Genomic DNA, 14,908 nt, shown 5'->3' on the forward strand with positions numbered 1-14,908 from the left:
TCAGTGGCAGAGGAGGCAGAGCAGGCCCACATCTCCATCAGAGCTATGGAAGAAAATCAGAATGAAGCACTCAGAAATTCCACAGAGGAGGTTGAAGAACTCCGGGCACGCGTAGATGAGCTGGAAAAGGAGAGGGACCTTTTAAGGAAAAGTCTTGAAGAGGCTCAAGGGGGGAGAAGAATGGAGGAGGTGCAAAAGGATTCCAGGCCCACATTGAAAACCTGGAACAGGAGAGGAACATGTTGAGAAACAACCTTGAAGAATTGGTGAAGGATACTGAAGGGCTGCAAAAAGACCTGCTGGATATGAAGGCGGTTAGTGAGAAGATTAGTGAGGAGAACCAGAAACTGCAGGCTCAGATTTCTCTGATGACTGAAGAGAAAGAGGAGAAGGAAAACGAAATGGAGAATATGGAGAAAGAGAGAAGAGAATACAAAGAACAGCTGACAGAGAAAGACTCCCTTATATTTCAGCTTAGAAATGAGATGGCTGTTCTCCAGGTGAGTTCAGTTCCTGATCTGTCAGGTTCATCTTAGAATCACAAAATGTAAATTTTATACTTGAAGTTGTCCTGCTGATCATAATGTCAACTAAACATTCTAAGTAACTAATTGTGATTGGCAGTATTTTGCACTAACACCCTAATGAGACATCGCATTGCTGTCTGTAGCATTGCCTTTTCTGATACCACCATAGGGAATTGCTTAACAAGTTTTCCAACTTGCTCATAGTCATTAAAAAAAACAAACAACATTTGCAGGTCACAGCTTGATATGGGTGAATAAATATTTGTTTTTTTTCCCTGAGGGCAACTTCTGGACAGGCATTGTTTTTGTTTTGTATTGTTTTTATAGAATAAACTGCTGTCTTGCCTCATTGACAAAATCATAATGACAGATAAATGTTACTTGCAGTACCCTAATAGTACTGTAATTATGAATTAAAATAAAAATCATTTAACGTTTGGGGAGTAATTTTTCTCTCATGGAAATGATGAAGATGTTGAATATTAGCAAAAATATTAACTGCTGCAGCCTCAGAATAAAAAAGCAATACTTCATTTTAAAAACTGGTGATTCATGTGTAATTGGTGTGTTTTTTTCTTCTGTTGTCTTCTCTGTCCTTTCTCCTCTCTTTTTCTTCTGTCACTCTCTTAGGAGTCTGCTGGCCAGTCTGTGTCCTCTGAGGAAAATCTAGCTGATGAGATGACAAAGAAAATAGGTATGGAGGAGCCACTTGACCATGTTAATGAGTAGAATAAACTAATAACTCAAACTGTGTGGTATTTTACTAAATGTATGGTCCTCTAATTTGCCTGCTTGTTGGAGCAGGTAAGAAATAATAGATTTTAATCTCAGAATATTAGTCAGAGCTTTACAACTTCTGCTCCCCTCAGCGTTCCTGGAGAAAGAAAACAAAGAAAAGGATGAGAAAATGAACAAAATCAAGGCGGTGGCCGTCAAAGCAAAGAAGGAGCTGGACATCAGCAAGAAAGAGGTAGAGTGAAGAATGACAAACTGTAAATACTTTTTTATCCATTATTTAATAGCATGAACATAATCTTTGACCATGGCATGGTAAATACACAGAAAATGTTTATTTTACAGAAATTAAACAATTGGCAGGAAACTGACAAATTCACTGTATGAATATAGTGTAATTCTAACTTTCAAAATCTACTTGTTATGAAATGAACAGTATCAGAAAGCAGTGTTTCATATTCAGGACACAAGATAAATATAGAATACAGATGAATTTCCTCCTCAGTGCTCAGATTAGTGATTGTACACAGATCAGTCTATAATTAATTTGATTTTCAGGTTGCAACCCTCAAGGAGGAAGTAGAATCCCTGAAAGCAGAGAGGGAGAAAATGAACAGCTCTATGAAAGATATCATCCATGGTGCTGAAGGCTACAAGGTAGGAGACTGTGCAGGATAGAAAAACTATCACAATATCCTGCACAAATTCTGTTACTTTCTGTTTTACATAAGCATTGAACTAAAAGTTAAGTGCAATTAAAGTAATAGGTAGTAGGGATGCATATTTTAAAGTTAGTAATGAGCTAGATTTTAATAGAGCACCATAAAGTAATGGAGTTAGTATTGCTTAGTGTTTGACATGTCAGAATCAATACAGTGCAGTATTTATGCTGTGCCTCATTCAAATTTGTCTTTGTGGTTGATTGAAAGTGGCAGAACTGCTGGAATCCGGGTGTATCACATGTCACTGCATCTCCAACTAATTTGAGTGATTAGATTTTTTTCAAAATAAAAGCTCAATATAACTTGACCCAAAATAAAGCTGACAGTTTTAATCATTAAACATTTGAGTAAAAGTGTGCATTCTTAATATGTCACTAATTGGCAAGTGGAAGGATGCACACTTCAAAACAGACTTTGTGCGTGTTATCACTCCCAGTGGTGTCCATAAACAGCCTCCAGACTGCACTGTGCTTTATGACTGAGTCTTCATTAGAGAAGAAACCGCTCTGTTGTGTCTAATGAGAGTTTGGTCCCATACTCAAATGTAAATACAGCTGATTTTCTGAGATGCATTGTGTTTACCTTCACTGAGCTGTTCAGCCAGCTTCCAGTAATGAATGAGTGTGTGTATGTGTGTGTGTAGAACCTGCAGATAGATTACGACAGGCAAACAGAGCAACTGGATAAGGAAAGAGAGAGGGTGGAGGCGGCCGAGAGACAGATTGCAGAGCTGACCAAACGACTCAGCAGTGCTGTCACACAGGTAACATACACTCAATCACACACACATACACACACATTACCACTAACAAACGCACAAAGTGCTCTCCCCCACCAGTAAATCTAAACAGTGCCACTTTGTCCAGCAATACATCTCTCCAATACTTCTCGCATAACTCAGTTTTCATCTGATTTATAGTGAGTCATTTTAGCCAGAGACACTTTACCCAGCTATGCTTGACAGCCACGCACCCACAAATAGCCCATCAGATGTGACTGGGTGAACTAGGGAGAAATTGTGTTTATATATATTCCTCTCTCTAAGCTCATAACTGTCTCTTTCCAATGAGAGCACAACAGGCAGGTAAATGGAGTGGAGTATAGCTTCCATCTGCTGCGTGGTAGTGCAACACCATTTCTGAGACACAGGTTTATTCTTGTGTGTGCTCATTGGTCTCGTGGGGGGCAAGACTAGAAGCTAGTCAGGGATCTCAGAGTACGTCTGGACATCTCTGTGTACCAATCATAATTTCAGTGTTTGGCTGACAGATGATGGGAAGTGACTACTGCTGCTGGTTCGCTGTTCCTTGCCGAGAAACCCCACAGAGCCTGCCGCTGTCAGATTTGCATGAATGACTCTCAGATGTGTCACGTACATTTGTAGAGGTTTGGTGCATTTGCCTAAATGTGCATTTTCAGATGAAAGCCTTTCTCAGTGTGTAATCCACCCTTTTTGTATTTAGTGGTATTGTAAAAGACTATAGAATATTTCAGCCCATACAGAAAACATCCATCCATCCATCCATCCATCTATTGTCTATACTGCTTATCCTTTAAGGAAACAGCAAAACCTACATGTACAAACACATTAAAATCACCAAAGCTGATTTAATAAACTAATTCACACCTAAACAGAAATAGTAATAGTCACTAATCAATAGCCTGCATGTTAAAGGTGTAGAGTTGATGTAGTTTACCAAAAGAGGTTTTAGTTGAACAAGCTCTTAAAACCTTTCACCTAAACCAGAAGAAAGGCAGAACATTTTTCACTCAGTGATAGTCATGAGAGTCCAAATCAGCCGTCTGTGAGGATACCAGCCCCTGTTCATTTCCCATATTATCATTAGATCATATTCTCTGTGTTGATAACTCATTTGAGGTTACCGATTTTAGGATGTAAGTTTTTCACCTGACAGAGATGGTAATCTGGAGTACTTATACTTTTGCAGTATGAGACGCTGAGCAGTGAGAAAGAGGACCTGCAGGCTGGTATGGAGACCATGAGAAGCACAGTGAGGCAGCTGGAGACCCAGAACCAGGAGCTGCAGAGACAGTCAGCCAATCTGGACAAAGACCTACTAGCTGAGAGAGCTATGAAAGAACAGAAGATCAAGGTAGGGATATGAAGACATGGACACTCTTTTCACAGAGTTGGAGAACACACCAACCTCTGCTTCCTGTTTTGTATTTTTCCTAAACCTATAACAGAACCACATGCAGTAGGTGAAACGTTAGACAAACCCAGTTCAGTGCTTTTTAAAAATACTAAGTAGTATCATAAGTAAGTATTATAATGTGATGTCATAATTCATTCATTTCACAATATGAAATCAACAGAATATACAGTAAGTAATAACAGTAAGTTTTGTCTACTCAAAAAAAACCCTTTGTGTTTGCTTGCTTCTGCAGGACTTGTCATTTGCCATGAAGGAGGTTGAAGAGCTGTCAGCCCAGCTCCACAAGCAGCAGCAGCAGTCTCAGCAGACTGCCCAGGAGCTGGAGCAGCTACGCAAGGTACGCACACACAAACACACAAATGCTTCTGAGACACCAGTGTGTCTCCGAGGGCCTGTCCAGTCAAGCGACTGGACTGGTGATGGCCAGCCTACAGCTACAGCAGCACCTCTCAGAGAGAAAGAGAGCAGTTCTAGCCCACAGCACAGGAGCTGCTGTTGCTTTTCCATTAGTGGAGACCTACATAGTACAGCAGTGTACATGAAAACTGCCATGAGGTCAGACTTTGTCATGTGTCCACATTGTTAGTACAGCCCAATAAACTTGTTATTTTTGAGGCTGATAGTAAAGAAGTAAAAGAAAGAAGAACTGATAATGATTGGGAAGTATTCTTTTTTTGGAAGAAAGAAATCCCTTTAAAAACATATCAAAATGTTTATGTCATAACCAACTGTTTTATTTATCTTTGTTAAGTAGAATGACAGCAAATTTGACACTTGATTTGGTTCTGTATATTTCTTTTTTAAAGTGTTAAAAACTAAAAAATATGTTGAAAAGAGCTTATATTCTAATCATTCATAATCACACACATCTTTTTTACTTTTTTAAGTAAATGAATTTTTAGCTTTGTTCCCTGTAATAATGTAAAATGCTGACTGTGCCACCAGGAGGCGCAGCAGAACTCACTGCTGGACATGGAGATGGCCGACTATGAGCGCCTGGTGAAAGAACTCAACAGCAAACTGTCAGAGAAAGATGAGCGAGCTGAGCAGCTAAAGACCCAGATTAACACGCTCACCCAGAAAGAGGACACACTCAAGCAAGAAATCGGTATGAATGTTAAGTTCACATTCACACTCACATGCTGACACGATTGATACCTCTACAAATTCTTTTATATCGGGCTGTGTAATTAATTCATAATTGCATGTTAATAAAACATGCCAGCTTAAGCACACTGTTGGTTGCGAGCATGATTCCACAGAAATGTTTTGTTTGTAGGCTAATCAGACCTTACATGCAGTACTGTTCAGTTCTACATTACTGACAAAGTAATGTGTACTGTAGGTTTTAGGAACCACAAGCCTGCATTCACCTATAGTAAACATCCATTATTCCTGCAGAGCCCTAATGATTTGCTGTCTACTATGTAAGTGCAGGGTCCCCAGATGGGAAACACTGTTGCATGTAATTTACCTCCCTCTCTCTCTCTCATGTTTCCATTTGCTTCACGTCAAGTTGTATAATGAAGCAAAATACTGAAAAATACTAAAAAATCTTAAATTAAACGGCATGAACAGTATACATTTCTCTTAAATCATTTCACATCTTTGTTTTTGTGTGTGTGTGTGTGTGTGTGTGTGTGTATGTATATGTATATGTGTTTATATGTGTGTGTGTGTGTATGTGTGTGTATGTATGTATATGTGTATGTGTACATACATGTGCCTCTACATCTGTATGTGTCTCCAGAGGCTTTGAAGTCCCAGCTGGACCAGGGGGAGGAGAAGACGTCCAAGATGAAACAGCTGCTGGTGAAGACCAAGAAGGATTTGGCCGATGCCAAGAAACAGGTCTGTTTGTGTGACTGTGTGTGTGTGTGCGTGTGCGTGCATGTGTCCCGCTGGATTCCCTTTTACTGTGTGTAACATCACTGCCTGATGAATGTAAATAGTGTAATGCAACCATGTGTGGGTATGACTGTGGAGAAGGCCTTGAAGATGTTGGGAATAGTTAATCATTTGTGTTGCCGTGTTTGCATATACGGGTGTATGTATTTAAATTTTCACTCTGCGTGTCTGTGTGTGTGTGTGTGTGTGTGTGTGTGTGTGTGTGTGTGTGTGCGCATGCGTGTGTGTGCATGCACACGCATGACTGCAGGAGAGCTCCCTCATGGTGCTGCAGGCCTCTCTGAAAGGAGAGCTGGAGGCTAACCAACAGCAGCTAGAAACCTCCAAGGTAACTCAGGCAGCATTACCCAGCAAAACTTCTCTCTGCTGTCTTTGTTGATGAAATACAGAATTTTGCAGTCCAACATGTTGGCCATACACAAGTCACATATTAAAGTGTGTGTGTGTTTATGCAATTAGATTGACGTGTGCGAGCTGACAGCGGAGCGTCATCGCCTGCAGGAGCAGCTGAGGTCTGTGTTGGAACAGCAGCAAAGAACCAGCAGCTCCCTGCAGCAACGTATCAACAGCCTACAGCAGGAGAGAGACACTGCTAAGGTATACACACACTGAATTATAAATTCTGTTTTTTAAAGTTCAACTGACCCTCTCCTTCAACACAGAGTTCAGTAACTTTTGAGTTGAACTTAAATGAGTGGGTTGATGATGCACTATTTGAGACATCATCAGTGAGAAAATGAGGTTACAAGTTTACCGCTTGTTTTCTCAACTAGTCAAAAAAAGTCAAGTCAAGTCCTTGGGTTTGAGGCTAAGTAATATTAAAGACAATGAACATCAGAATGAGGTAAAACTCAGAAATGACAACCACAAACCTGTTCATCTCTCACAATCTGTCAAACTCTTTCCAGTTTTATTCCCTTGATCAAGAGAGCAGAAGTCGAATCTACAATAAACGCGTGCTGTGTTATTTACTGTATATCTCTGCTTAATCTTTGTGTTGATTCCAGGCTGAGCTTGTGGCAACAACTGGTGAGTTCGAGAGTTACAAGGTGCGAGTTCATAATGTGCTCAAACAGCAGAAGAGTAAAACCACTGCTCAGAGTGAAGGAGACTCTGGCAAACTAGAGAGGTAAGGATAACATCGGTGTAACAGCTGGGTACAGAGGGAGATGACCTTAAAGCTGCATTAATTAATTTTTGGCTATGCAAAACATCAAAACCTACTGTCACAGCCAAGCAGGTACTTAATGCAGGTTGACTTAATAGCTATTAGTGTAAGAAAATGTAACAAATATTTTAAAACTAAACAGAAAAAAATGCTGCTTTATTGCTATCATTTTATAACTATTGCTTATTATGTAAAGGCCATTTACAATAACAATGCTGGGATAAGGTCTGATAACACAGCTAGTTCTTTCCCCAAGATATATACAGAGGCTGGCAAAATACAGGACATATCACATGAGAAAGTTTTTTTTATACAATATTATTATAATTATAATTCAGTTGCAGGTACAGACTTATTGAACCATATTAAGGTGAACACTAATTTTGTAGTATTTGCCAGTCAACACTGTTGGAGTGATATGAATGTAACGAATGCAATGTGTGCTCTGGCAGGGAGCAGTTGTCTTCTCAGGTAGAGCAGCTGAGGTCGAAGCTGGCAGAAACTCAGCAGAGCCTCCAGAGCAGTGCAGCAGAGCTGCAGCAGCTCCAGACTGAACACGACACTCTTCTGGAGAGACACAATAAAATCCTCCAGGAAACTATTAGCAAGGAGGCAGAACTCCGCGAGAGGTGAGCTAACTTGGGTTTTTGTTGTTGTTGTTAGCTGACCATGTCTTGTCTAGAATTTATCATACTACCATGCTGTTCATATGCTGTATGTTTCTTGCACTCCATATATCCTTTTTATGTTTTTCTTTTCAATCTGACTTTTCCTCCTGAGACATGATTTTGCAATCAACAGACATAGGCACACATGCTGGGTTCACCTGATTAGGCCTGGCAAATAGCTGTCACTCTTCTGTCCTCTCCTGTCGAATTGCCATTCCTGCTTAGTCTTTACTAAATTTGCAGTCTCTTAACTCTTTAATTTCCAGTCACTCTGTCTCCACCTACAGGCTGCTGTCAGTGCAGTCAGAAAACGTGGCTCTGCGGTCAGATCTGTCCCAGACTCAGGTTGACCTGTCATCTCAGGTCGAGGCCCAGCGTCAGACGTACAGGGAGCAGCTGAGGAAGCTGCAGGACGACCACCGAGCCACCGTGGAGACCCTGCAGGGCCAGCTGACCCGTGTGGAGGAGCAACTCTTCAACCTGCAGAGCCAGAACAGTAAGCATGCAGGCGAATTGTAGACCTGATCCATTCAAATTTATCAAGCAGTGAGTGTCTGATGCTGTACATGAAGTAGCAGTTGATAAGGTTGAGGTTACACATGTATCTGTGCCAGAACAATCAAGAAAGTAACTGCAGCTCAAACATAGAATAGCATCATATGAAGAGATCTGTCAAAGCATCAAGTGTTGAGTGTTGACGTTTTCTATCGTGTTCTTCTGTGAGAGGAATGATGGGAGAGAGAACAGAGGGGGGGAGGGTCTTAGTTTGTTTATCAGTGGAGCAGCACTGGAAGCTCATTCATCACCTCCCACACAGCTGCCCTCTGGAGTCAAACAGCAAATACACACATTGTAAATGACGAGGAAAGACAAGTGTGTGTACGTGCACGGGTGTTTCTTCTTTGTCACTTCATGGCCAGGTGTCGGTGAGGCCTCCTCAGCTCTGTTCCCGCCTCTCAGTGTGGCAAACAACTCACTGTGGCATCTGGAGAGACTCATCATTAGTGGCTCACGTGTGCACGCCAGGATTAGTCCGATATTATTCGGCCAATATCAGCGGCTTTATTGAAAGTCATATTTGAGCCTTTTTACCACTATTTTGGGATTGAATGGCAGTTAAAATACAGAAGGGTGCAACAACAGTGTGTTTTACTGGCCTATTGGACAGGTGGGAAATAAAACTGCTGGCCTTTGGAAAATTTTTACTGATCTCATAATTTTTTTTTTTTTTACAAATCAACAACAGTGGAAAACAACAGTTACAGTTCTGTCAGTTTGAGCTGTTTACTGTCATATTTTACCAAGTATATTCTTTAATCTTAACAGTTCATAAATTAAAACTAGATATTAATTCCCAAGTCTTTGAAAAATTAGAAAACATTTGCTGCTGTGCCTTATATAGTGTCTAGGAATTGTATTGTATCATAAACGAGTGTCGATTGTTGTGTCATGGCACTAATATAAAAGCAGCAGTATTACACATTATAAGCTTAAAATGGTTTTGTTTATGTGTCATTACTTGTCTGATTTACAGTGAGCTTTCACTATCTCAGTGAGGTTTACCCATTATTTGGCCCTTTATTGCTGAGGCCCAGATCAGTCTCCAGAAGCTGGTCGGACTCTAATGCATTCACACTCAACAAAAACCTGTGCATGTAGCTGAACTTTATCATCTTGCTCATCTCAGTCAGCTGCGTGGCGGAGAAAGAGTAATGTACCAGACTGGAGGTGGGAAGGTGAGGGGACTGGTTAGGAGTCTGGTCTCTTTGTTCAGTTTCAGGTTCATTAATCACAATCTTCTCTTTTGTCCACCCACTCTCTCAAGCTCCCCATCCGTTGTTTATGCCAGCTGAACTGGTTAACACAAGAGAGTGTTTGGTGCCCCCTCATGTCATGATGGAGTAGGACACTCAGAGCTTGGTGTGAAATTGCATAGAAATTCATGTCAAGTCATGAATTGTTTACACTGAGTACACATGCAGACTGCAGAGGTGTATGCTCTCTCAGAAAATAGCTTTGACATTTCTTTGATGTATTTGATTTCTTGTCTGACCATAAAAACACTAAATGGTGAAGCCATGATAGTTACTGTAATCAGAGTGTGATAAAATGAAAACATTATGTACAAGAGAATCTGTAATTCTATCAAGTTGTAAAAGTAATCCTAGTTTATGTAACCCACCCTGAACTGATTATAATTATATTTTTAGATGTAATTTTCTGCTGTCTTTTGTTTTTTCTTGTTGTTTGTTCTATCACAAACCTTACACCCTCTTTCAGGTGCAGTGTCAGCCCAGGCCAGCCGTAAGCCTCTGGGGTCTGACCCTCAGCGCAGAAGCACAGATCAAACCAGGCAGGGCTAGGACTAGTTGCCCTCAGTGACTCCAGTCGATGGCCAGGGAAGAGGGTGAGGGTATGGAGACCACAGAGACTGAGAGCCCCTCTCCTGCACTCCTGCCCTCCCTGGAGCAGCTTCTCACTTCTCCAGATCCCAAACAAGGTGTGTTTCTTAGCAGAGGTGCACTATGACTTTAATTCAGTTTAAAAAGCACCATGAACAGTACTTCACCTGTCTCAAAAGTTGCATATTTACTCTGTGGTTCTACTTCACTGTACACTGGAGGGATTGTTACTCATTATAAAGTTATTGTAGTGCTATTTTTGTAGCAGCATGACAGTAGAGTCTATGAGCATTAGAAATAACATTATTACACGAGACACACACTTGGCTTCTATGCTCATGAATTTCTTATACCAATGATCTTTACTCATGTGCGTCTTCATTTCATCTCTAGAGCCATTTGTGTGGACAGTGGAGCCGACCAAAGAAGAGCTAAGTCAAAAGCTGACCACAGCCACCCGCAGTATGGAGCACATGAACAGCCTACTGCATGAAACCGAGGCCACCAATGCTGTTCTCATGGAGCAGATCACTGTATGTATACACATGCAGAAAGCACAAAGATGGTTTACTTTCGCAGCAGTCTGTTTGCATAGTTAATTTAACTCGATGAATTACATTTCAGATTGCCACATACTGCTCAATCTGAAACACTTTAAATATTAATTACTTTTGGAAGGATTTTATGAATGTAATTTAAAAATCCCTCTCTAAAACTATTTCATTTTTAATATGGGTTGCAACTAGCAAATATTTCAATTAATCTGCTGATTATTTTTAGTTTAAACAGTGTGAACAGAATAGATATGGCACACTAAGCATAAATTAACTCAAACCAGTCTATACTCTTGATCTTGTATATTTTATTTCAGTGAAGAGAAATGATCAAACAGAAACAGGCATGACATAGTTCTTCCACTGATTTCTGGTGCCCAACAGTTTTGGGAACCCCAACTTAAAGTTGCCGGTATGCCCCAACAGTAACATCAAACAGCCTAGCGTTGTTCAGGGTCCCGTTTTTGTCCAGGAGAAAGTAGAACTTGTGTCCTTTAACCTTGAGAGGGATGAACGAGGGGGGTCTGCTGTCGGTGAGCGTAACAGGCCACCTCGGATAGTGGGACTGTTATTCTCCGGCCTCGGCCTGGTCCAAAAGGTGACTGTGTGCACACTGTCACCATCCTCCCCCCTCTACGTAAAACCAGCTGGCTTACAGAGCGACGGCAAAACAGAGTCCCGAGCCCGACTATCCCCGCTCCTATTACCAGGCATCCCAGTGTGAAGCCATACCTCCAGGTGTTTGACCCCAGGTTCATCTCAAAACTCCACATCCCAGCCAGCCCGGTGGTGGTGGTGGACGCCACGGCTTTCCCTTTCTCTGTCTGCTTCTCGCTTCCCCCTATGTTTCTGAGCCCGGTGTAGGCGAAGTGAGCCAGGTATGTCCAGAAGACAAACTGCCCGCCACAGAAGACTGAGAGGAGCCGGAAGAAGCGGGTCCCGTCGTGCTCGAACAGGGTGATATCGCTGATGGGCCGGGTGGACACGGAGGTGCAGAGGCTGCGGCGGGCTGACAGCTGTCCGTAAGCGGCACAGCGGCGGCTTGTGTGGACGAATCTCCAGCTGCACAGTCCCGAAACACATGTAACCCGGTTGGACAGGCCGCTGCTCGGTGAAGTCTGCACCGACACGGACACGTTTCGAAGGACACTGACTTTGTGCTGAATGCTAACGAGTTGAAACTGTCTGGAGTAAAACTCCAGCGCCCCGCTCAGAAGACGCTGTATTCCCATATTTCACAGTGTTAATAGTTTAAATTTTCAACAGCAGCAATTTACGTTTAGATATTGTTGTCATAAACAGAGTTTTACTGTATTTCTCCCAAAACACCCAACAGCTCTATCCTACAGAGCGCCGCCATACTTGTTATGTGTGACGTATGCTGTTACACTACGGAAAGTAGCGGCAGTCAAAATTATCGACAGTTTAAACGAGTGAGGCTACGTCTGTACGACCACTAAAACAAAGTTATATTTCAAATAATGCAAATTGAGCTTGTTTTGCAGTGTTAACAAAAACAACAACGACCTTGAAAATAACAAATTAAAAGGTCTCTACCTTGTTTCCTCTTTACAGAATAATTAATTTCCCCTTTCCTGGTTTCATTCCATCACCCTTGACATTAGCCTTATGCTTACCAGTTTTTTTCACAGCAGAATTTTTGACATTTCATTGTAAAGAAGCACATGTGGAATTAATAACATTAATGATGAGTGTGTACCATTTAGCTTTGCCAGTTTCAGAGCCCTTGCATCATGCAGGCTGGCCAATGGCAAGTTTAATGTAAGTAGTTACTCCTGTGTTTCTGCTGCATAACAAGTAAAATGTCTGCTGTGAATAAGGTCTATTGATCAAAAAAGTATTTCTTCATGTCTTCACTAGTAAGAGATATGCAGATTTTGGGAAGCGAACAGTCTTGGATGCCGTGACTTTGTCAAATCTTATTTCAAATTCCTGGTATTTTTCACCAGTTGTTGAAGAGTGAAGTGCGTCGTCTAGAGAGAAACCAGGAGAGGGAGAAGAGCGTGGCCAACCTGGAGTATCTGAAGAACGTCCTGCTGCAGTTCATCTTCCCTGCGATCTGGGAGTGAGAGGCAGGCGCTCCTGCCCGTTATTCACACCATGCTGCAGCTCAGTCCAGAGGAAAAGAGCAAACTGGCTGCCATTGCACAAGGTAGAGTATTTACTACGTGAACAGCCTTTGTAAAATTGAAACATACTGCTTTTTATTTCAACACAGAGCCTGTGCAGTGCACTCAGATGTCTCCAAAACACTTTCATAGTCTTTCTGTTAACTTTCATTTCCAGTTTCTTGAAGTGCTATACTGTATAACACCCTTAACTCTTTTGTGTAGGTGAGGAGGAGGGTGCTGGGTCGCGGGGCTCAGGCTGGACCTCCTATCTCCACAGCTGGTCTGGGATCAGATAAATTCGATGACCAACCAAATCAACAAAAAGACTGGGAGCACAGTGCAAAGATGTTACTGGGCCTATTTCTGTGAAAACCTGTACTAAGCAGTGATGCTGTACATTTAAATCAGTGGCAAAAGACAGGGGCATTTACAACATTTTTGGGACACAAAAGAAAGGACCAAGGAATGTACAAGAAAAGAATGAGAAGGTATGGGATAGAGATTAAACCAAAACATCTGAGATAAATATGATTGAATTAGCAGTGCAGTAGGTACATTAGTCTCTTACTAATGATGAACATTTACTGGACATGGTTACACTTCTTTGAAGTGGAGCTCATAAGGCATTATAGGGCATTATTATCACAATGAGAACAAGGGTGAATGGATATAACACATCAGGTATATCTTGTTGTAAGAACGGCATTGAAAGTATACATGATGTGCACAAATTGCAGGGGAAGAATTAATCAAGGGGATAACTGTGTAGTTAATGGCATAAAATGAATATAATACTCAGATGTTTGATTACTTGGCACAGTACACTTGAAGGATTTTACTAGTGTTTTAGCTCTTTGGCTACAAATACCATACACACAGTTTTTAAGGGCATACTTAGGGTTTAAGACTTTGAATGTGTCATTTTTTCTCCATTTTTTGCAGTATGGAAATCAACATGAAAACTTGCTCAATACATAAGCAGTAAATCATCCCTGTTTTAGTTTCTAGTAGTTGTTTTCTGGGAGGTAAAAAAAAATGCATAGAGCAGTGTGCTTTGGAAGATAGTCAGCAGTATGTGTGGCTTAATGAATGGGCTGAAACATGCTAAACTACCAGTGTGGTCCATTTAAGTCTGTCCAGTATGTCCATCATAAAACGTAATATACAAAGACGTGTATATCTAACATTCTCAGGTTCACCTGACCAACATGACGGATAAATAATTATCATATAGCATCATATTTAACACATTTGCACTTTTTTTCTGACTGATTTTGCAGTTGTTCACTAATGCCTCAAATCTGAAATCAGAAGAAGTTAAAAACTTCATATATTGAGTTGTGGTTTATCATATCCTGTAATGATAGAGATGGTTGGATGGTTTGGAATTTTGTTTAGTGTCTGTCTAATTTGTTATTACTGTTTTGTTGTGGTTGTTGTTATTTAATACCAAACTATTATCGTCATGGTTTTCATTCCTGTTTTGGGAATCTTTCACGGTTTTGTTGTTTGTTGTGCTGCTGTTAAATCTCTGAACACGGGAGATTTGTTGCAACTTCATCTGAAGACAGCTGTCTTGTTGAAGGACAGTCCCCGTGACAGCAAGCACATCCATCCAGCTAAGTGTCCTTGAGCACCCATGGGTTCTGCTTTTTACAGTGTCTCATCATGACCTCTGACCTCCCTGTTGAGACGATTGGAGGTGGGGGGTGGGGATTCTGCACAGAAGTCCCCTTTCTCTAAAACACACATCCACATAATTTTCCATCAGATTTTTTGTTGTCCCGTGATGAAGATAATTGGCCCGTTTGTTTTCTCATTCCAGTGGCAGCTTCCTTTTGTGATTCCTTCAGCATGAGTGAATGTATTTTTATCAAAGGCTTTTATATTTATGATGGTTAATGTCAGCAGAAGT

General features: G+C 41.2%; 2 protein-coding genes across 2 annotated transcripts; one reads left to right on the top strand and one right to left on the bottom strand.

The window, feature by feature from the left end:
- Positions 1-3: 3 nt before the first annotated feature.
- On the top strand, positions 4-13,474 carry LOC108885746 (GRIP and coiled-coil domain-containing protein 2-like; the record flags this gene model as incomplete). Its single annotated transcript, XM_018680163.2, is given in 22 exon segments — positions 4-192; positions 195-500; positions 1,158-1,221; positions 1,397-1,497; positions 1,821-1,919; positions 2,628-2,747; positions 3,934-4,098; positions 4,394-4,498; positions 5,107-5,269; positions 5,912-6,012; positions 6,320-6,397; positions 6,529-6,666; positions 7,077-7,198; positions 7,690-7,866; positions 8,193-8,401; positions 10,186-10,251; positions 10,254-10,286; positions 10,289-10,405; positions 10,701-10,840; positions 12,832-12,933; positions 12,935-13,034; positions 13,216-13,474. Coding segments are annotated over 22 exon segments (2,769 nt in total), but the record flags the coding sequence as incomplete, so codon positions are not given.
- On the bottom strand, positions 11,153-12,548 carry LOC108885745 (transmembrane protein 223-like). Its single transcript, XM_018680162.2, has one exon. The coding sequence runs from the start codon at positions 12,091-12,093 to the stop codon at positions 11,356-11,358; it is 738 nt and encodes a 245-aa protein (XP_018535678.2). The 5' UTR covers positions 12,094-12,548; the 3' UTR covers positions 11,153-11,355.
- Positions 13,475-14,908: the final 1,434 nt, after the last annotated feature.

Source organism: Lates calcarifer, unplaced genomic scaffold (assembly GCF_001640805.2).
Source record: "Lates calcarifer isolate ASB-BC8 unplaced genomic scaffold, TLL_Latcal_v3 _unitig_1026_quiver_3106, whole genome shotgun sequence".
Lineage (NCBI taxonomy): Eukaryota > Metazoa > Chordata > Actinopteri > Centropomidae > Lates > Lates calcarifer.

Coding starts and splice junctions, on each gene's coding strand:
- LOC108885745 (XM_018680162.2), bottom strand. CDS start 12,093: ATGGGAATACAGCGTCTTCTGAGCGGGGCGCTGGAGTTTTACTCCAGA.